This window comes from Symphalangus syndactylus, chromosome 14, assembly GCF_028878055.3.
Source record: "Symphalangus syndactylus isolate Jambi chromosome 14, NHGRI_mSymSyn1-v2.1_pri, whole genome shotgun sequence".
In the NCBI taxonomy this organism is placed as follows: domain Eukaryota; kingdom Metazoa; phylum Chordata; class Mammalia; order Primates; family Hylobatidae; genus Symphalangus; species Symphalangus syndactylus.
In genome coordinates this window covers 71,686,653-71,710,114 of record NC_072436.2, presented here as the reverse complement: position 1 = coordinate 71,710,114, position 23,462 = coordinate 71,686,653, and the positions used below count along the sequence as shown (strand labels likewise).

The 23,462-nt window shown below is 42.1% G+C and overlaps 1 protein-coding gene across 5 annotated transcripts in view; it reads left to right on the top strand.

Annotated features, from left to right (window-relative positions):
• Positions 1-438: 438 nt before the first annotated feature.
• Positions 439-23,462, top strand: part of ARHGAP25 (Rho GTPase activating protein 25) — a 91,342-nt gene continuing 68,318 nt past the window's right edge. For 2 of the 5 annotated variants that reach the window (XM_055241208.2, XM_055241205.2), the window contains exon 1: positions 490-937. In XM_055241208.2, the coding sequence (XP_055097183.1) occupies positions 877-937 (61 nt within the window). In that variant the 5' untranslated portion in view covers positions 490-876. The other 3 variants (XM_055241204.2, XM_055241207.2, XM_055241206.2) reach the window with 3 other exon arrangements.

Genomic DNA, 23,462 nt, shown 5'->3' with positions numbered 1-23,462 from the left:
ATGCGAAAGAACCCTTAGGATATGTGAGTGGGTCGACCTAGCTTAAGTTGATTCATTAAGCCAAATACATCAAAACCCTCCCTACATCAGGCTGAGATCACTTGCAAATTTTATCCTGAGCAGCTGGAGAGCTTGCGACATGGTCCTTACAGCAGGAAGAATTTAAAAGAAGATAACTTTGGGGGAATGATTGTTGTTTCTCTGACCATTTTTGGATGCTTGATCCGTTAGGTGAGGAAGAGGAGAGCTTAGAGTTGAAGTAGTTGATGGGAGTTTGGACATTTTCTTTTAATTAAAACTGTAGCCTTTTATAACAGAAGCAACCATTCTGGTTTTTCAAGCATTTCCAAAAACCATTTTCTCAAGAAAGAGTGCTCATAATGTATCATCTTCACTGAACAGCCACCCACTTCCTCAAATGCAAGGAAGCAGACAGTTAAAACACACACACACACACACACACACACACACACAACCGAGAGACAGCAGTTGTTTATCACGACCTCAACTCAGTGAGGCCTGAGATTCTTTCGAAAAGGAGCTTTGCTTCCCATGACGCAGAGGGAAGTGTCAACTGGGATATTTCTGGTAAAACTGAAAGCAAGAAAAGCAGGGTGCTAGCCCCTGTGGGACTGAGGGTGGAGGCTGGGGGAGTTTGGGTGCCATCCTCCAGTGACAGATGGATGGACCTTTCATCTAAGAGAAAGGAGGAGACACGTTGGCAAATCAACCTCAAGCCTAAGATTGCCTGTGAAGCAATCATCAGGAGGAACAAAAAGAGACACAAAAACAGAGAGAAAGAGCCAAAGGACAAGAAGGGCGCAAACTGTGACAGACTCACCGCTTCACTAACTACTCACTTAAACTGGAAGCAAAATGTCCCTAAAATTGCCAAGGAACTGGGATTTCAACCTGAAAGTGGAGGCTGCGAAAATAGGTATGGTTGGTGTCTTTTCGTTGCCTCTGTGATTCCTACGTATACTCGAGCACCATTTGCATGTTGGTCTGCAGGGAGCATAGTCTACTTAAAAATGGATCTCACAGCAAATCCGAGTTTGAGGGACCATTTGCATTTAAATTGGCATTCCAGGTCCAAATTCTAAAATGCTGGGAGGGGGTTCTCTTTCATTTGGACAAAACAGTGGGATGGAACTCCTTGGTGTGCAGGATCTGGGGTACTTCGGATGATTTAAGGCTACAGATTACACAGAAAACTGTGAGTTTTTAGCATATTCCATTTCCTTCCTGTTTGGAAACTCATCCATATTTTGAATGGTTCTGAACAGGAGCACAAAGACTAGAGTCTTTTGAGGTGCTCAATCTGTAAGTAAATTCAATGGGTGTTCTGTTTTGTGAGCCCAGGAGTCAAGGTGTATTAAAAGGTAGTAGCAAAAGGTAGACAACAAAAACAAGACAGGAACATAAAAAAGTACTAAAGTATAATAAAGACCTTACATAATAAAGATATAATTAAAGGAACAGAATGGGAGGGAATTCTTAGATGAGTTGGAAAAGAGCTGTATTTTTTATTATTTTAAGGGAGACTGGCATATTTTCTGAGATAGTCTGGCCTTTAACCCATACTCTGTCCTTCTAATGATGATAGTGATACATTAAGTTTAATCTATATATTCATTAGGAAGTTCTTTATATAGATTTCTTCTATTGCTAAATTGGTCACAGTAATTCACGTCAGAGCAATCGGGCTGAAAACTATTGCCTACATTTATGTATCTCGCCCATACATGAGATAACTTCCTTGATATTAGATATAGATAAGTATTAAGGTGTTTCTAACAGCTTGGAGGAATTTTGCTTAGAACAAGGTTTAGATTTGAACCTCTAATGGGGTTAAGTGTGCTACTAAAATAAGTGCTCCATTGAAAAGTCACAAGCGGAGCATTAATGATGTAGGTCTGAGAAAGGATTTGAAAGAAAACAGAGTAATCAGAGAAGCCATTTATCTTGATAACCAGCAGAGATTAGCGTTCCCTAATCAAGCTATGAATGATTGTATGCTGAGGTCAGTTCAGAGAAAAGATAGTGTTCATACCTCTTACATAAGCAAGAGATTTTCCTCCTAATTATCATTGATACAAATGTACTTGGCTAATGCTCAATCTATGTCATACAAATTGTATGGTTCTGTTCCTTTGAAAGTGTCCTGCTTCTACATAAATAAGGTCATTCTGCCTTCTCTCCACCTATGTTTGAACACAGGTTATTAGGGTCTTACTCTCTTTTGGTTTAAAAAACAAGAAAGTTGAGACAATTAATAGTTAAATGATTTTTTTCACAGATATAGGAAATTACCACACTAGAGCTCAAGACTGCATATACTCAGGTCTGGGATTTGATTGAGTGAATTTCATGATTTTTACCAATGTTTCTTAAAGCCTGGTCCCATAGATAACCTATATCAGACTCACATCAAGTGCTGGCTAAAAATGCAGATTTCTGGGCACCATCCTTACAAAATCAGAATCTCTGGAGGAAGGCCCAGGATCCTGCATTTCAACAAGCACCCCGCACTTTCATCCTCACCCGAGGAAGAACTCCTGCTGTAGGTACTGTGGTCTATGTTCACTAGCCCCAGCAGACAGTTATCACCCATTTAGTATAGAGCACAGTGCTTGTTCTTAACTGGGCACACAATAAATATTTGTTGGCTGAATGAATGCTTCAGCCAACAAAAACAAGCAGATGATGTTATTTAGTATTACTTAATGAAAAAATAATAATAAGGACATAATGAAATACAGAGGAGCCCTTGTCATTATCCATGCTATCTACAAGTTTGTCACCCTGAAGGACTGGACGACAGTAGGATGCATTTATAAGTGTCACATGAACTAGAATTCAGATCATAAGCTGAGTCCTCTGATGGGGGAGAGCCCTTGACTCAGTCACAGGACTTCCAGTCCCCTCTCCAGCATCCTGTGTCCAGGTGTAACTGTAGGAACTGGCTTACTAATATATTAAAGAAATTTACCTCTATTAGGAAGACCTGTGGAACTGGGAGTTATGTCAGGAAAGCTGACAATCTGTGGTTTTAACGTTTTCTCAACTTAGATACCATTGACATTTTGGGTTGGATAGTTTTTTGTTGTGGGGCCTGTCCTGCGGATTATAGGATGTTTAGCAGAATCCTTGGCCTCTACCGACTAGGTGATGGTAACACCCCCCAACCACTACCAGTTGTGACAAATAAAACTGTCTTTACATATAGCCAAGTGTTCCTTGGGGATGGGGGTGAGGATAATATCTTCTCTAATTGAGAACTCCTGGAGTAGATGATCCCCAAAAGGGTGGAATATAAGGTCACTTGGGACTAGAACGCAAATATTAACTCACTATTCACTCTGTAGCTCAATTTTTTGGAGGCTGTTATTGAGATCTGTCCTCAGGGAGCCAGGCCATAGGTTAGGAAGGACACTAGAATGGGCACTTGGTGAAATAGCAAGACACTGACCCAGAATGTGACCCAGGAAAGTGGCCCTAGCTTTTTTTAACAAGCTATGGTTCCAGTTTCCCCAGAATCTTGTGAGCTGGAGTGAAAGTGAAAGTCTCTGAGAGCGAGGGGAGGGACTCTCCACTGTACTTCCATCTCAGAGCTGAAGAGGGTCTTGCTGGATGGCAGACTCACCTGAGTCCACTACCATGAGTCTGACAGATTTTCATGAAGTGATGAAAAAAGTCACAGACCTTCCTGCATCTGACCTATTGATCCTGGTGGGAATAGGGGTTGGAAGAAAAAGGAAAATGCAGAGCAAACAGTCTTGACTTCAGGTGGAGCCAAGAGCACACACTTCTTCCTTTGATCCTTTATCATTTTCAATTTTAGAATCATGACAGCCTTTCACTGCCTTCACGCAGTTACTCAAATATTTTGCTTGTTAATTTATGTGCCTTTTTAACTGAATTGTCATCACTGGAGGACAGGTCCAGACTTTTTGGACCTCTAGTCCCAGGTTACAGGGCTTTCTTGAAAGAGTTACATGGCTTCCCCATGACCAGGCCATTCTACTTGAGCACATTTTGTGCCTTATTTGAACACTGAAATGCTGGTTCCCCAGGTTGGAGAATCCTGAAACTATATAGCCCATGGTGAACTGATTTGTGTTTGTTTGATGTTCAGCTTTCTGAACATCAGAAAGTGGTGAGAGCTTTCTTTACAATTCATTACCAAACTTACTATATGCTAACCAGACCAGCTTGGGTTATGGACTGAATGTGGCCTGTTTGCTGTGCCCGAAGTCTTTGCTTTCCATGAGTAGCCCCCGGTCCCTGGTAGATAAAGGTCCCCACATGCAAGTAGAGTCACTGCTAAAAACACAAAAAATTAGCTGGGCATGGTGGTGGGCACCTGTAATCCCAGCTACTTGGGAGGCTGAGGCAGAAGAATTGCTTGAATCCGGGAGGCGGAGGTTGTAGTGAGCCACGATCATGCCACTGTACTTCAGCTTGGGTGACAGAGCAAGACTCAAGAAAAAAAAAAAAAAAAAAAGCATATGAACATGGCCTTCCTTAGACAGTGAACAGCTACACAAGGGAGCTGTTCCTTCTAGGGCCCACTCTATTTTTATGCAGAGGTTACATTGCTATTGGTTGTTTAAGTAAAAATGTCTGTCCATATGTTGCTGTTGACTTAACATTTAGGCATAAATTAAATCCTCTCCACGAAGTGCATGCTTCCTGCTGCCCAGGCCAACAGCCTTCTGGCCATTTGAGGAAAAAGGACTGATGTCACCTCTGGGCCTTCTGCAGCAACAGCAGAGTGGGGACCAATCTTAGTGGTGATGGGAAAACAGGACCTGGTTTTATATCCACTCATGCACAAAATTCCCCCTGTACGTGCCAGATGAGGTCAACTTAGATTCTGTACTTTGTCTGAGACTGTGCTCTTGGATGGGCAGAGGCTAGCTCGATGGTTCTTGGTGCCTATGTGTCTGAAACTAGGCCAGGGTTAAGATGCCCAATGGCCCTGCCATGGGTATACATCACTATAAGTCACTTCATTAATGGTAGTGCTGCCATCTCCCTGTCTCACACCTCACAGTTATGAAGTATCTTCATGTAGCATCCAATGGGAGAACTCTATGGAGACTCCACCAGCTGGAATGTGGTCCTTTTGAGTAAGGCCCACTATGGGGGTGTTGGAAAGATGCTGGGACCAATTGAGAGAAGTAAGTTGATGAAAACGGTCCTATCACACACAAGGCAGCTTGAGGAAAGAATCCTGCATGAAGGTGCACCCCAGTCGAGTGGTCTGAACTTGTGTTAAGATACAAGAGACGGGAGGGAGTAAAGAGCAGACGCAAAGTCCCACTGGTGGCCACAGCAATTGAGACCAACTAGTACCTGGAAGAGCATGACAGAGAGCCACAGCAAGGCACAGGCAGATTGTGGGGATTCTGTCACAGAGGATGGCATGGAAATTTTGTAGAGTCCCCAGACAGGAACTGAGATACAAAAGTTACAAAGAGAGAAATAATTGACATTTCTTGTGTTATGCTTTACTCATCATCCTTTTTCTCTTTGAAAGCTTGTTTAAAAACGAAAAGTCACTTTGCAAAGAAAAAAAATGATACCTATAGGTCTGGCAGACCTAGAATATAACTTTGTCTTCTTTGAGGGACTGCAGTGCTTCCTCATTTCTAGTAAGACAGGAATGCAACTTACTGTGTTCTCTTTGTCTTGGCTGCCAGGAAGCTGAGCTAAATATGCAATATGAAGACAGTCCTGTAGGGCATACAGTTCAGTGGGGGCGGAGACAAGGAAACAACTGCAAAGCGGTAAGAGAGGTACTGTGATGAGAACAGCTATGGGAATCCCAGATGGTGCCTAATAGGAATTCTGGACCCACCACCCCTGTTCCCATCACTGCCATTCACCTTCTTTAAGATCTAGGTGCAGATGTTCTTGAGGGGCCCCCGACTCGCTGTCTTTCTCACAGTGATTTTACTTCACATTGTGTCTACTTTTTTGGAGAAGCAGAAGGCTTTATACTATGTATAGACCCTCTGCATGAAGGAATTAAATGGAAAGTCTTTATGATCTGGCCCTGCGTACCTGCCCACCTCTCTCTTGCCACCTTCCCTTCTGCTGCACACTGGAGACTTCAGCCACATCCTCCCTTCTGTAGCTTCCAGCTCTTTCTCATCTGCCTGGAGCCCTCTCTCCATCTGGGTCTCCCTTACCACCACCCAGTTCCTACCCATGCTTTGGTCACAGTGTAAACATCTTGTCCACGGGGAGTCTCTAGGTCTTCTGCTCACTGGAGAGAGAGTATAATAATCCTTTCCCAGGCCATTTAAACAGAGAAGTTTACAGCTCTCAATACTACGGACTTCCTTTTAGATAAGAGCCATGAACATTCCTGAACATGCAGATATGAGTCAACCCCACAACTAACTGATCCTTTGGCTTTTTAACAAAATGAGTTGTTCTTAATATGGTACATAACACCAGCACTCTAGGCCCTCACTGGGGAGAATAACCTCAAATTGCCCAAAGAAAGGGGCTAAATTGTCCATTGACTCTTCTTGATAAAAATTGTGAAAGAAAGGAGGACGTGTGGTATAGGAAAGTGTGCATGAGCTTGGGACTCTGCTTTAAACAGCAGTGAATCTGGGGCAAGTTGCTTAGCTTCTACAAATGAGACTAGTAACACATATGCTGAAAGGAAGGAAATATTTCATGCATATGACATATGTTAGGTGCTCAGCAAACATCTGTTTCCTTTCTTTATAGACAGTCTCATTTCCAACCTCAGATCAGACTAGAAGCTGTACTTGGATTACATTATCTTGCTACCCTCACAGAATAGGGCTCACTGAGTTGTCTTTTAATGTTATATCTTCAGTTTATAGCTTTCCTGCAAGTAACGATTTCCCGAAATCTGCTCCTAATTGTACTGGAAAAATGAGAATGAAGAATGGAGAACGCCAGCGACTTCTATGTATAACTCTATGTGAGAAAGTTGCTTGGGAATTCAGTGCTCAGAAAATAACTGTGTCTTCTTTGAGGGACTGCAGTGCTTCCTCCTTTCTAGTAAGACAGGAGTGCAACTTACTGTGTTCTCCTCTTTGTCTTGGCTGCCAGGAAGCAGAGCTAAATTTGAAGCTGAGTCACAACTTCAATCAATCAAATCTAATGCCCATTTGATTAGCATACTTTTAGTCTTTGTCTTTGATCAGAGTTTATGTGTTCATTGCAAATAATTTCCATACTTTAAAAAATGTTATTATTTAAAAATACAGATGAGGGAGTCTCACTATGTTGCCCAGGCTGGTCTCGAACTCCTGGGCCCAAGCAGTCCTCCTGCCTCAGTCTCCCAAAGTGCTGGGATTACATGCATGAGCCACCACACTCAGCTTCAGATTTCCTACTTTTTAGTAGTGACTAATCATTGCAATTTATCTAAGAAGGGTCCAAGGAATATTAAAATGTTGAAAGTTATTTCTTTTAGTTCATAAAGTAAAACACATTTCCATGACCACTCATATTCTTTACCTAGAGTTACATAAAATTATGCAATCTTCAGTACATTCAGACCAGTCATTTCATTTCATTGACTCATTGAGTCACTCATCATAGCCTGTAGTCCCAGCTACTCGGAGAGGCTGAGGCAGGAGAATGGCGTGAACCCGGGAGGCCGAGCTTGCAGTGAGCCGAGAGGGCGCCACTGCACTCCAGCCTGGGCGACAGAGCGAGACTCCGTCTCAAAAAAAAAAAAAAAAAAAAAAAAAAAAAAAATGTATTTGCTCACTTGTATGTGATAGGAACTTAAGCAGCATTGCTCTGCTGTGCCTCTCACACTGCAAGCACCCCTCACCACCCCTCCACCTTTCTAAAAGTGATGCTTAACTTTGCTACCACCATTTATTCTCCTTAAGCTGTGACTGACTAAGGTGACAGCTGCTGCACTCTCTCCTTTCCACACCATACTACCCATCCACCCCCAAAACATGCACACAAGGATCTCAGCTCTGGATGGGGCTGCGATAGCCCACTGCTGGAATTTTGGCCAATGGTGGCTGAACCATTTGCTTCCTTGTTGGTTTGGAGTTTCAAAGTGAAAGAGGAAGCATTAAGATATAGAGTTCCTGAGTCTGATGTGAATACTTTTTAATATTTTAAAATAATTTTATAAAGTTTACAAAAATAATTTTCTGACAAAGTGTAAACTAACCATAATGGAATGAGCCAGCTATCATACAGTGGTTAAAAACTGGCTTTGGGGCCAGATTGCCTGAATTTGAATCCCAGTGTCATTGATCGGTCACTGTGTGACGTTGGTCCTCAGGTTTTCCAACTGTAAAATGAGTGCAATCGTAGTGCTAACTCATGCAGTTATTGTGAGGATAAGAGAAGATGATCTATGTCAAACTTTAGCATAAGAGCTGGTATCTAGTAAGTGCTTCATAAACACTAGTAATTATCATTATCGTCATGGACATTAGCTATAATGGAGATCTGATATCAATTCCTTTGAATCAAGTCATTGGTGAAAACCACAGCCAGCAGTGCCAGGGTTTTGTTTGTCTTGATTAAGTTTAGTTCTTCATTCTTTTCTTTAGACATATAGTCTTTACAACATCTGCAGATATATCCTTTCCTGCCCAGTGTCTGTTCCTGGCTCACAGCACACATGCTGATCTGCAGTTGACTGGTCATGTTCTGTTTCTTACTCTTTATGCTTCCAAATGCCATATATTCACTTCCTTCTCAATTTGCATGAATTGTGTCCATTCTGTCTGCATGGCTATTCTTGTTTTCTTACTTTTTGCTTTGTTTTGTTTGTCTGTTTTTGCCAGTTATTTTCCAAATCAGTAAAATGCCTGAGTTGTGACTTTCTAATAAGGATAATGATAGCTTCTGATAAGTTTCCTGCAGAATGCCTGCTATAGAAATGTCATTGTCTCTGTGCTATGACAGGAGCAGTTCTTCAAACTTTTCTTGCTTTGGGTAGGCAAAGAGTGACTCTGGGTTGTTTGCTCTGTGGGAGACCCTCCTCCATGACTTAGTGCTTCCTTCTCCAGAGCTGCCGACCATCTCCTACTGTCATGCGTACCTCTGGCCACTGAAGTGAGGTTGGAAGTTGACAGTTTGGGCTTCAGGGGCTCAGTGTTTAACTGCTTGTGATCACTTACATGTGGGTTACAGCAGTGGCTGAGCAGTTTTTCCTATTAGCTGTAAGAGTCCTGTACCTGGCCTACCATTCTCTTTCGGATCATTGTTTGTAGATATAATTGTGGGGGAAGAGCAAGACTTTCAAAATGAGGCTCCCGCCTTTCTTGTCCTCAATTCTGCTGTTGCTACGCAAAGATTCTTGTGCATGCATTCTTCCCCTTTGACTGTCATTCTGCATTTGATTCCATGCACCTGGTCATTCAGAAGCCAGAAATCCACTTTACCAGTGGGTGAGGAATCTCCTTATGCAGACGTCTCAGAGTAAAGATGATAGCAGATGTAGAGTTGTCACCTCCAGTCCATTCTCAGCTCAGCCCTTGTGCTCTGTCCTGAGACCAACCTGTTTGATCTTGATTTTGGCACTGATCTTCTTCCCCTGAGCGTTCCTCATTCTCCTTCCCAGGTAGAGTGACAGCTGGCCTGATTTGTCTGGGACTCAGGGGGTTTGTGGGACATGGAACTCAGTGTGAAAACCAGGAAAGTAACCCTCAAATCAGATCTCTAGGCCCAGGGAAACAAAGCTGTAATTGTGATAGGTGCTCTGTATGTTTCTTGAATTGAATTTCCTGAGAAGCCACACAATTTATGGCAAAAATTGATTTAGGAGAAAATATCTTTAAACCCGGAGTCATTATTCTTTCTTTTTAGTACTCATGGTTAGAAATCTTTCCAAATTCATTTTTCAGCCTCCTTGAAACTGTCATGCTAGCTTCCTCCATCTGTTTTTATGAAATCTTTTAGTCTTGCTCACATTTTCTCCAGAAAGATCGGGAGCCACATCTGTCAGTGTATTGCAAGGTACTTCTTTCTAAAATCACACAAAAATTCCTACCCTTGTGGGTCCTATATCTGGCCCCTAAGTTTGCTATCCTGCTTTCTGGATATATATATTTTTTTCCAACTCTACCTCTCCCTCCCCATTACCATGGCCACCACCCAGCTTGTCCTGGGAAGGCTTCCTGAATTACCCAGGTACAAGTAGTCCCTCTCCCTTCCGCGAGATTGTACCGTTTTTCTCATTTTTCTTCTATTCTGATTGACACATATTTATTGGACACCTACTATGTGCTGGACACTTTATTAGGCTCAGAATGTAAGAAGATGAAAAAGATTAAGATTCTGACAGTCTCATTAGAGACACGCTGAGGAAGCGGGGCTGTCTCACTAGAGGGAATTAGACATATGCAGCGTGACTGTGACTGTGACTTAAAAAGCTGACACAGGGTTTGTTCTGTAACAAAAACTTTTCTTGCCCCACTGGAGCCATAGCCCCTAGATATCTACAAGGGCCAAGTTTTTACATGTTCATTCAAGTCTATATGCTCCTTCCAAAAAGCCACAAATCAAGCTTCTAATCCCACATTGTTATTCTGATTTAGAGCCAGTAGAGAGTGCCCGCAGACAATGCAGTTGCATTTCCACCAATAAATGTGGTCTATTTTCATTATTTCTCCCCAGAAAACCCTGGATTTAACCAGTTTTCTGGCCAGCACAAAATTATTCCAATCTCATTCTTCTGTGGCCTGAAATGCCCAGCCTGGTAATGAAAGTGATTGATAATGTAGTCAACTTTGTGTCTTCACAGATAAAAAGTAAGATTCCAGATAAAAATCATTTCCTGAAAGAAAAACAAAAAAGGACACTTGACTTAACTATGAAGCCATACCTGAATGTAGTAGGCAGTCTTTGACAACGAGACGCCTAAAGGCAGATGGGCCTCGGTTTGATTTCCAGCTCAACCTTTTCTCACTTCTTTGACTTTGGGCAAGTCACTTTAATGTCTCTGTGTCTCAGTTTTCTCATCTGAAAAATGGGGCCGGTAGTTCCACCTCCTTTGCAGAGCTGTTAGATAATACTTCCTCCAACCAGCTTAGCCACTCATAGTCATAAATAAACCATGTCACCCCCTATAATTGTACCACCTCTGAAATCTCACTTTCACACTTCCCACCCTGTGCCCACCACATCCTAGGTGCCCAGCTCACCCACTCCAGCAATTCTCTGACGCTACCTCAGTGAGCCACCATTCCATTGGTCCCACCATTTTTTCACTATCAGTCACCCCATTAAGTCCTCCTTACCTCAGATTCATAACTAGCATTAAATCTACTACTGAACATGCACCCTTAAATTCTCTGGCCATTTTTCCTCATCATAACCCCTAACCCTGTTTAAACCCAATAATCCACCTTCTTAGTGCCTGTAACTGGACAGCTGAACGTCGCTGGAGAAAATCACCCCTGAGCTGCCTGGATTCACTTTGAGTTTATGACCGGTCATTTGAGGTGGGCACTCAACAGAGCCAGACAAACTTACTACGCCTACTGTCTTAATCCACTAGTGCTGCTATAACTAAATACCTGAGACTGGATAATTTATACAGAACAGACATTTATTTATTACAGTTCTGGAGGCTGGCAAGTCCAAGACCAAGGTGCTTTCAGGATCCGTGTCTGGTGAAGGCTCATTCCTTGTAGACGATGCTGTCTCAGTGGTGTCACGTGGCAGAAAGGAATGGGAGGGCAAAAGGGAGGAGTGCCGTGACCTCACATGATGGAAGAGCAGAAGAGGGTGAACCCACTCCTTCAAGCATTTTTATGAGGATCCTAACACCGTCCATCAGAGCAGAGCTGTCATGACCTAATCACCTCCCAAGGGCCATACCTCTTAATACTGTTGCATTGGAGATGAAGTTTCAGCATGAATTTTGGAGGGGACACCGTCATTTAAACTATAGCACATACCTGGTAAATTCACTTTCATTTTCCCCAAAACTTTTACGCCTACTTTTTAATTTTCTCCTCGAGGCCTTAACACTTCCTTCTGCCGTCACTCTCACTGATAACATTCATAGAGAAAAATATGTACAACTAAGTGAGAATTACTCAATTTTCCTACCACCAAAAGTTTTCATCTGCCCACATCTTTATCTCCAGTGCTGCCCATAGGCCTGGACAACAGGGGCATCCATTGGAGACATGTATTTTAGAGGGTCCTGCTCTTTTCTTGCTCCATCTGTACTCCTTCCTCCTCACAGGGCAAGGAGTCTGGTCAAGGGGACATGCCCACCTAGACCCTGTGCCCTGCCTGCCTTCTAGACCATCTAAGATTGTGAAATTCCCTAAGCAGATGGCCAGGAGCTGCAAGAATGTTTTCCTAGGTCCTCCCAGTGGTTTTTCTGCAGATGGTTGATTGCAGAGAGGCCCAGAACAAAGTTCGGATGTCTGGGCTGGGGTGTCCACATTCATGTGTGTGAGGCCTCTGACTGTGAAAAATGGAACTGGAGATGGAGGGAGAAGGGGCATGGGTTTAAAGACAGGGACCGCCCCCCCTCAGGGCCAGGCGCGGTGGCTCACGCTTGTAATCCCAGCACTTTGGGAGGCCAAGGCAGGCGGATCATCTGAGGTTGGGAATTCGAGACCAGACTGACCAACATGGAGAAACCCCGTCTCTACTAAAAATACAAAAAATTAGCTGGGTGTAGTGACGCATGCCTGTAATCCCACCTACTCGGGAGGCTGAGGCAGGAGAATCGCTTGAACCCGGGAGGCAGAGGTTGTGGTGAGCCGAGATTGGGCCACTGTACTCCAGCCCAGGCAAGAAGAGCAAAACTCCATCTCAAAAAAAAAAAAAAAAAAAAAAAAAAAGACAGGTACCCCCATGTATCTTCTTGACACAGGCTTTCAAATGTAAGTGATTCCTGATTCCTTCTCACTCATCAGTCAGCCCAATTAAGCATCTGTCCTCATCTTACTCAAGTGTCCTGCAGCATTTGACACAATCAGGCATTTTCTCCTTGAAAAAAATTTTTTAGACTTCCTTCACACCATGCCCCTGGCTTTCCCTCACCTCATTGGTTACTCTTTCTGAGTCTGCTTTCATGAAGTCTCCTTCTCTACCAGATCTCTTAACAATGAAGTGTCCCAAGCAGGACTGGCCACATCATCCGTGGAGCCTAGTACAAAATGAAAATGTGGGGTCCTTTGATCAAAAATTATTAAGAATTTCAACATAGTGACAGCAAAGCATTAAACCAAGTGTAGGGACCATCTAAGCATGGAGCCCTGTATGACTGTACAGGTTTTCTGTGAAGCTGGCCCCGGTCCCAGGGCTCAGTCCCCCTGTCCTCTTCTGTTTATCCAACCTTAAAACCTTTAAAGCCCTTTCCATGGCTTTAAGTCCTACCCTAACTTTCATACATTAGCTCCAACTTCTCTTCTGGGTTCTGGATGGCCCCACATCTCCACCTGAATATCTCACAGGCTTCCCTCCCCCAGTGTGTCCAACACAGAATTCTGAATCATCCCTCTTCCCACCCTCCCACACCCAGTTCACCTGCCCTTTGCAAAAGGCTCTACTATTCACCGAGTTGCTCAGGCTAAAAACCTAGAGTCATCTTCTATTCATGTTTTCCCCTTCCACTCCAGATCTAATCCACCAGAAAAGACTTTTGGATTCACCACCAATTTATGCCCTTAATCTGACTATTTCCATTATCTCCAATGCTGTAACACCACCATTTCTTGCCTAGTCTAGGAAATAGTTAGCTGACTTGGCTTCCTGCCTCCACTCTTGTCCTGGACCATATATTTTCTGCATGGTGGCCAGACTCGACATCTTTTAAAAGTGGAAATCAAATATGTCAGTTCCTCATTAAAATTTTAAGTATACTTAGGATTAAATTCAAACTCATGATCCCTGCCCATGGCATCAGGCCCCTGCCCTTCTCTCTTCACCCACTTGTAGTCCTCTGCTCCTCCCACACTGTGTCCCAGCCGCACTCTCCTTCTATAACAGTTTTCTGAACATCCAGTGCTCATAGCCACCACCTCAAGGCCTGTCTGCTGTTCTCCCTGAAATGTGCTTCCCAGGTCTTATCATGGCCTTTCCTCCACTCCATCCAGTTTTAGTTCAAATATTATCTCTTCAAAGAGATCTTTCCTGACTCTAGCACCTAGTATAATTAGCTATAATTAGCCCCTGCAACTCTAATCTGTCTTTATCCCATTATCTTACATTTTTTCTTTATACTGTTATTTGTGCCTGAAACGATCTCATTCCTTTGCATGTTTGCACTAGATCATAAGCTTCTGAAGGCAGGGCTTTGCCTGTTTCGTGCACTTTTAGATAGTCACTGCCAAGAACAGTTTCCGGCACATTACAGGTACCAAAGAGATTTTTGTGGAATAGCCTGTGGCCTGTTAACTTTTCTCCAGCCCAGTGAAATTGAGTAAGTTAAAATGAATCCGAAGCATTTTTTTCCCTGTCTTTATTAGTGATTGAACAACGGTTTGGTCCAGAGAGAGATATTTCTGACTTTCTTATGGAGAGGGAAGTGGGGCTTTCGGTTTCTGAAGCTAATTTGGAACAGCATATGGGTGACTGAGCATTTAGCTATCCCCGAGGGCAGTCAGGGCTTATGTCATTAAGGCTTAGACTGCTGAACAGAGCTACAAGGGGTATGTCTTGCTCCTGTAATCAAAGTCTTCTTGATGACTGAAAGTCAAGTGTGGGCAAAGAAATCCTTCAGACTCAGGGGACCCGGGAAAAGCAGCCTTACTCAGGAATCCAAACATGAAAGTTAAACCTCAGTTTTGTAGTATGGGCAGTTAGGTTAAGTGGGTAACTGTGATTAGAGGTGAGGACGGGCAAGGGAGTGGAAGAAAGAAAGACAGACAAGCTTAGAGAGAGAGGGAGAGAGACACCAGCATACAAGTGTGAGGGAGAGGCAGATGGAAGGAAGAAGGAGGAGGGACGAGTGGAGGATGGACGTGGGTGGAAGAGAGGACCAATTGCATTGGGCCCTATGCTTAGAAGGGCTCCACGCTGAATTTGATGTTTTGTTGTGACCAGCCTAAAATTATTAATGATTTTTGAACAAGGGGCTCTACATTGTCATTTTGCACTGGGATCTGCAAATTGTGTAGCTGACTGACATTCTGCCACCTTGTATCCCAGGAGCTAGGTCATCTTTGAGTCATCTCTTGGCTTCATGACCTCCCCCTACCCCAACTGACTGCACCATCAGGCCTGTCCATCTCCTACCTGGATCTCACATTCATCCACTTCTCTTATCTCCCTTTCAAGCCTAGATTCCACTATAAGCCTCTTAACCATTTCCCATCTTGCAGTTTTCATGTCCTTTAATTTATTCTCTGTGAAGACCCCAGTGCTTGCAAGTGTCAATAGTTTCGTTGATCAGAGCAGTCACCCTGGGGCTAAAGGGAATCAGGCAAAGGCAGCCTCAGCGCTTGAGCTGAACATTCTCAACTGCTCCACTGAGGTAGTGGTTACCAGACGTGGCTGTACCGGGGAGGTTTAAACAAATTCACCTGCCCAGGTTCCACTCCAGAGACACTGATTTAAGTAACAAGGGCTGTTGTCTAGGTATTCGAACTTTTCTAAGCTCCCAAGTGACTGGATATGCAGCGAAGTTTGTGATCTGCCACCATAAGTGTTGCTAAGACCCAGAGCCACAGCACAATGGCAACACATTCCCAAAATGTTTGCAATTGTGTTACTTTATCGTAGTGGTTTTGAGTTTTGCAAAATTTTCTTCTCTGAAAATATACATTAAAACATTATTTAATATTCCATAGTACAGCTTTGAGTAATCTGGCCCTTTTTTAAGTTTTATTTTTTAAAGAGACAGGGTCTTGTTCTGTCACCCAGGCTGGAGTACAGCTGTGTGATCACAGCTCACTGCAGCCTCAACATCCTGGGCTCAAGTGATCCTCCCACCCCAGCCTCCCAAGTAGCTGGGACCACAGGCGTGCACCGCCATGCCCGGCTGATTTTATTATTTATTTATTTATTTATTTATTTATTTATTTATTTATTTATTTTGTAGAGGTGAGGTCTTGCTCTGTTGCCCAGCTGGTCTTGGACTCCTGGCCCCAAGTGATTCTCCCACCTTGGCCTCCCCAAGACATGAGCCACTGCACACAGCCCCATGAAGCCACTTTTTTTTTTTTTTTTTTTTTTTTGAGATGGAGTTTCGCTCTTATCACCCAGACTGGAGTGCAATGACGTGATCTCAGCTCACTGCAACCTCTGCCTCCCTGGTTCAAGCGATTCTTCTGCTTCAGCCTCCTGAGTAGCTGGGACTACAGGCACCTGTCACCAAGCTCAGCTAATTTTTGTATTTTTAGTAGATACCAGGTTTTGCTATGTCGGCCAGGCTGCTCTCAAACTCCTGACCTCAGGTGATCCTCCTGCCTCGGCCTCCCAAAGTGCTGGGATTGCAGGCATGAGCCACCGCACCCGGCCGAGCAGTTTTTAATTTTTGGAAAATGTGTACTTCCACTGTGAGAGGCGTCTGTGTGTGTGTGTTGTGGTTTGAGTGCCCTGAATTAGTTAAAGGCATTCCTTCTTCTCTGCAGTTCCCTGCAGACCTGACTGTCTGTGATTCTGCAGATGTCAGGGCTGTACAGAAGAGGGTGGAGGCCGGGCCGGCCCCAGCTCCTGCTCACAAAGGGAATTAGTGTCAGAAGTGATGTGTTGAGGGGTTACTGAAACCAAAGGTGAAAGCTTTTTGCTTATAATGTGAGTAGTGAGAAGGAGGCACTAATAATAGTTATTAATGCCACTTGTCAACAGGCCCCTGGAAAATAGGACAATACATCCTTTCTCTCCCAGCAAGTCCAGCTGACATTTATTTCACCTGCTTTAAGCACGAATTACCTGTGAAGTAACCTAGGACTTGTTTTTGGAATAACATTGCAGACTCCAAAAACTGTATACTGCTTCTGACTCTTTCAATGTCTTTCACTTGTACACAGTGTCTCATTCCATCCTAAGAGGGGTTAAAGGATGCTCATCCTCACGCTGAGCCCAGGGAGGGTGCAGGACTTGCTCAATCACCCAGCCAATGTGGGGTGCTGGCCTAATCCCAGGCAGTATTCCCACTCCCAACCCAAACCTATTGTTGGTCCTCTAGCGACTTTGGATAGAAACCAGAGGAGAATAAGAAAGGCCAGGAAAAACTCAGGCATGTAAAACAAGGAACCAATTTTAAGGTGGAAAGCTAAGGTGGAGATACACAGCATGTATAAATACAACTAAAGATCCATGGGCATTTGGCACATTTTAGAGGACATTAAGATTCTTACTATCCTCCAGTTAACAGTAGATTTCCTCCTATTCTCACACCTGCCCTTGCCATTTTCCCTTTCTGTTCCAAACGACTTCAGAATGGCTGAAAATTACACCCAGCTAACATCTGTATCAGGTTTATATTCAGTGTCTTTCCCTTTTTGTCCATGGATTAGCTTCAGTAAGCCCAAAACCCTCTAGAAATTGTATGAAAAATTATATGCATATAGGCAGATTCTCAAAGGGGCCTGTAATCTCACAAAGGTTAAAACCATTGCTTTATGTTTCCAAGTACAGAAAAGTTCCTCATTAAGTAATCCTGTAATAATCAGTCTTCCTGGTCTGGACCAATCCAAGAGCGACAACTAACCGGGAAAATCCTAGACTGGCCTGCTGAAGGCTGGTCCTGGCCAGCCACAGGCCCGCATCCTGTTCATTGAGAGATGTAAACTGACGCTGGGAGTGGCCACTAGATGGCGGCAAACTCAGCCAAGTTTGGCATGGGCTTCGGTTGGCGCTACCCACTGGCAAGCTGTGCAGGTTCCTGGCAGCCATTTCATTAGCTTCAAAATAACGCGACCATGAATGGTTGATTGAATTTTAGACCCCACGTAAAATCCTTCTGGACCCCACTTATTGTGTTGGGGCAGGGATTTACTGTTCTTTCAATTCACTTGGTCTTTAAAGCATAGGGGGCAGCAAAATTACCCTCCACGTCCTGACATCTCTAAGGGAATAAAGCTTGGGACTGCTGTAAATAAGCAAAACTTGTTAAAGTTCATGAAATCAGCTATGGAAATTGTGGAACAGAAGTCACGGTTCCATTTGTTTTATAGAAGTGTAAAAAATGAAATCTGTTCTTCAAGGTAGAAAAAAAAAGAGAAATACTATGAATTCCATTTAAAGGAGACACCTGCCATTTCTGTTTCCAAGTTCCCCTGGGGCCTACAGCCTTTTATTTGATAGTAGGTTTCTAGAGGAGCGGTGGCATTATTGGTACCTTACAGATAAATGTAATGGGCTACTTTAGGGCTGTCTTCCCAACTCCACCTCTCTAAGGGCTCCTGACCCAGTCTCCAAGGATGGCCACTGGCTTGAACTTTGGCTTGAACATTCCCCCTTGGACATAGCCAACTAGAGCAGAATGAACAGCTGACTCAAGCTGTGTCTATCTCATTTCCCCTCAGTGTGAGGTTCACAGAGAATGGGCATTTGTGAGTGAGTACTGGAAATCAGAGGGCACTAAGTGGAAGGCCTTTGAACTCTGTTGAGAACTCAAAACCTGCAAAATCTGCCTTGATTTCTATTCTTCCTGAGCCATGATTTCCAACCCCCTCAAATTTCCCTAGATTTTGTGAAATAATATACTATGCTTTAAAAATTACACACACATAAATATTATATACATAATATATATACAAAGAGATAGATAGATACATAGATAGATAGATATCAGGGTTTCCCAACCTCATCACTATTTTTATCCAAATAATTCAGATAATTCTTTATTGTTGGGGGCCATCCTATGCATTGTAGGGTAGTCCCTGGACTTTACCCAGCTGATGACAGCATCAATCCTCCCAGTTATGACAATCAAAAATACCTCCAGACATAGCCAAATGTCCACTTGGGGTGGATGGGTGGGTGATAAAACCACCCCCTAGTTGAGAACTACTAGCTATCTATCCTTCTATTTATCTGTATCTAGATTAACCCGTCTTGATTTGGTATCTGTTTTTTGCAACCAAGATATTAACTAAGACAATGGGAAAATAAACACGTAGAGAAATTATGTGAAATGCTCATATAGTAACACAGCAAGTTACTGTATGGCAGAATCAGGACTAGATCCCAGACCTCCTGAACATTAGTGGGCTTTCTGCTACTTTCCACAAGAGAACTCCTGTGCAGGGCCTTTAACCACACCAACTTGCCCAGCATCTTGCTCTCCTTTATATTAAAACTCAGTACTACTTGAATTATGGAAGGAAACACTACTGGCTACATTTTCTTATTTGTTCGGGTCACCAAAATAAATAATGTGGGTGGGGATCATGGTAGGGCTTTCTTCACAGGAAGTTGAAGCAGTGTGGGCTTGTTGCCAGGCATGGCATCGCATGGCTTTCCCTAGCACCTGTGAAAAGAGCAAGCTAAATGAAGGGGTGCTATCAGTCCAGTCTGAAATGTTACTCCCAGATCACTGGGGTAGATTTAGCTTGATGTTGCTCTTGAATGTCGTCTTTCCCACGTTCCCATGTTTTTTCAGGTTACTTACCTCAACAAGTCGCTGTAGAATAGTAAATACCACTTTATTTTTTTCATTCAGAACTTGCATTATCTGTGGAAACATTTGAAGGTCAGGAGGAGGTGAGAATGTCAGCTCTGTGTAACAAATGTGCAATAAATATGAGCAAATGAAAACAATGTTTTTAAATGGTCATTCAGTAAGACTTTTTTTTTTTTTTTTTTTGAGATGGAGTCTTGCTCTGTCACCCAGGCTGGAGTGCAGTGGCGCAATCTCGGCTCACTGCAAGCCCCGCCTCCCAGGTTCACCCCATTCTCCTGCCTCAGCCTCCCAAGTAGCTGGGACTACAGGCGCCCGCCGCCTTGACTGGCTAATTTTTTTTGTATTTTTAGTAGAGACGGGGTTTCACCGTGTTAGCCAGGATGGTCTCGATCTCCTGACCATTTTAAACTGCAATTAGATGGGTTTCGTTAAATACATACAGCCACATAACAACCACCACAATCGAGTTCCATCACTGTAAAAAATATCCTACTCTCATCTATTTCTAGTCAGCCCCTCTCACCCAGCCCAAACCTTGGACAACCGCTCATCTGTTATCTGTTTCTATGCTTTTGCTTTTTTCGAAATGTCATATAAATGAAACTATAATGTGTGTTTTTTGAAGCCTGGGTGCTTTTATTCAGCACAATGCATTTGAGATTCATCCACGTTATTACTTGCATAGATAGTTTTGTCCTTTTTATTGTTGAGTGGTATTCTATTGTATGAATGTATCTATTCATCACTTGAAAGATATTGGGATTGTCTCTAACTTTTAGATATTATGAATAAACTGCTGTAAATATTTGCTTATAAGTTTGTGTGAGCATAATGTTTTATCTCTTTTGGGTAAATATTGAGGAGTGCTACTGCTGGATCATATGATAGGTATATATTTAACTTTATCAGAAGCTACGAAATTGTTTCCCAAAGGGGCTGTATCATTTATATTCCTACTGGCCATGTATAGAAATTCTGGCTGTTTCTAATTCTCACTGATCCTTGATATTGTTAGTTTTTTAAAAATTTATGTTAGTTATTCTAATATATTTGTAGTAGTATCTCATCTTGATTTTAATTTACATTTTCCTAATGACTAAGGCTGTTTGGCATCATTTCATTTGGTAAAGTCTCAGATAAAATATTTTGCTCATTAAAAAATTTTCTTGTTTTCTTATTGTTTTGTCCTTTTTCAGACATATGATCTGCAAATATTTTCTCCCAACCTGTGGCTTGCTTTTCACTCTCTTAGTGCTTGCTTTTCATTCTGTTAGTTTTAATTTGATGAAGTCAAATATCACGTTTTTCTTTTATGGATTGTGCTTTTGGTGTCAAGAGTTGTTTTTGATAACCTCAATCCAGTATATTCTGTAAATATTGAATACATTTCATAAATATTATAGACTCTTTGAGTCTTTTGTTCAACTCCTGCCTGCAATGGTTTGCAAACATTTTCTTTTATTTTTTCTCTCCAGCACTGCCCACATGAACACACCCACACACTTAAGCATTATAAACACAGATTTCCTGTGTTACTCTGAACTCTCAACCCTCCTTTTCCAGGCCTCCTCCCAGAGATCATAAAAGCCACATTTTCCAAAATATCTTTTATCACTCAGAGAAAAGTGCTGGAAGATTGTAATGACCAGTGCTATTTTTATGGCAGAATACTCCAAAATAAAAAAATATATATATCATACCGGATTCTCCTTTTCAAAATTATGCAAGTTAATTCAAAATGGCATTCTGAAAACTCACCCCCCGCCAATCCATCAATCCTGGGTATAACATAATACATGCTATGTATTAATTGAATTTAATGTTAAAGTCAATTAATTAGCTACATTTATCTATTTGTATTTTGAAACCTCTTCCCATATATTAAAAGGAACAGAAATTTTTGCATGCTTTTTCTTGAGTCTGAGTACAACTTCTACCTACTGCTCTTGGGTCTGATTTCAAGTTGGCTTGTTTCACAGTTGATACAATAAGAAAATGCCAAGAAAGAAGAGTGGGGGTAATGGTTGAGTTAAAAAGTTGAAAGTGGAAAAAATTGACTCGTTCTTGATCATACGGAGCAAATCTCTCTCATTTCTACAATTTTACATTAAGATATTTACTATTTCTTTTCTAAATGTACCGTAAACCAGCTTATTATAAAACCTGTTATTTTATGTTTGATGAATCTCTATTTGGTACATGCATTAAATTTAATGAAATTATACCCTTAAAACATAGCCCATAGAGGATCATGTGAAGATGGTAGAATCTATCTCCCCACCTAGACAACAATTATGCTTTCCAAACCTGTCTGATGTATCTATTTTGGAACCCTGGTGTCTAATCAAAACTGGCAACTTCCAGAAGGAGGCTTGGACAGTGACTTGTACTTAATTTCAGTAAGTTTCAGCTCTCAACACAATAGTGATGACACATCCTTTACCCCTAGCCCTGTGGCAGGCTTTCCAGATGTGCATACATTCCAGTAGCAGCTTGTGCTCAACGTGCAGGAGCCAGAATGGGAAAAATGAACCCTCTACTACAAATAACAGGGATCTATGTTGTGATCACTGATTCCCGCCTCTGATCACTGAGGTACAGACAAAGAAATGGAAACACATGGTGACTTCCAGGAGATTTAAAGAGCTTGTGCCTTTTTCTATGTCTCCTTCATTTTTCTCCTTTTCCCATTTTGGGAGCCACACATTCAAGACTAAGACATTCAAAAGCAACCACATATATGGGGTAAGTCGGAAAGATATTGAACTTGCCCAGGGGAAGGTGCAGCCTCAGAAAAGACTTAAGAAGACTCTAAGTTTGCAGCTCAGGCTGATCCTTGGCAACCTACAACAATTACAACAAACAAACAAAATCCAGCAAATCTTTGAGGAAGGGATACAATCTGATTTCCAGAGTTACCATATCATTACATTCAGATATCCAGTTTTTAGCAAAAAATTATGAGGCATAAAAAGAAACAAAAAAGTATGGCCCGCTCAAAGGGGAAAACAAAGACCAACAGAAACTGTTCCTGACAAAGACCTGATGGCACATCCACTAGACAAAAACTTTTTAAAAAATCTTAAAGATGCATAAAAAACTAAAGGAAAATGTGGAGAAAGTCAAGAAAATTATGTATGCATTAAATGAAAATATCAAACAAGAGATAGAAAACATAAGAAAGAAACCAAAAAGAAATGCTGGAGCTGAAAAGTACAATAACTGAAATGAAAATTTTATTAGAGCGATTCAAAGGCAGATTTGAGCAGGCAGAAGAAAGAATCAACAAACTTGTAAATAGGACAGTGAAAATTATCAAGTATGAGAAATAGAAAGAAAAAAGATGTAAGAAAAATGATCAGAGCCTAAGAGACATCTGGGGTACCATTAAGTGGACCAGCTTACTCATTGTGGGAGTCCTAAAAGGAAAAGAGAGAAGAGTGTAGAGATAATATTTGAAGAAATAATGATGGAAAACCTCCCAAATTTGATGAAAGACATGAATATAAACATCCAAGAAGTTCAGTGGCAGGTGATGAACTCAAAGAGACCCACATCGAGACACATTATAATCAAACTATCAAAAGTCAAAGACAAAGAGAGAATTTTGAAAGCAGTGAGGGAAAACTGATTTGTCTCATACAAGGGATTTTCAGTAAGATTATGAGCAAATTTATCATCAGAAACTTTGAAGGCCAAAGGGTAGTGGTCTGATATATTTAAAGTGCTATTTTTTTGGCTGTCAATTAGAAATTTTATACCCAGAAAAAAATATTCTCCAAAAGCAAGGGAGAAATTAAGACATTCTCAGATAAACAGAAGCTGAAGGAGTTTTTTACCTGTCTTTGCAGTAAATGCTAAAGGGAGTCCTTCCTGCAGGTTAATA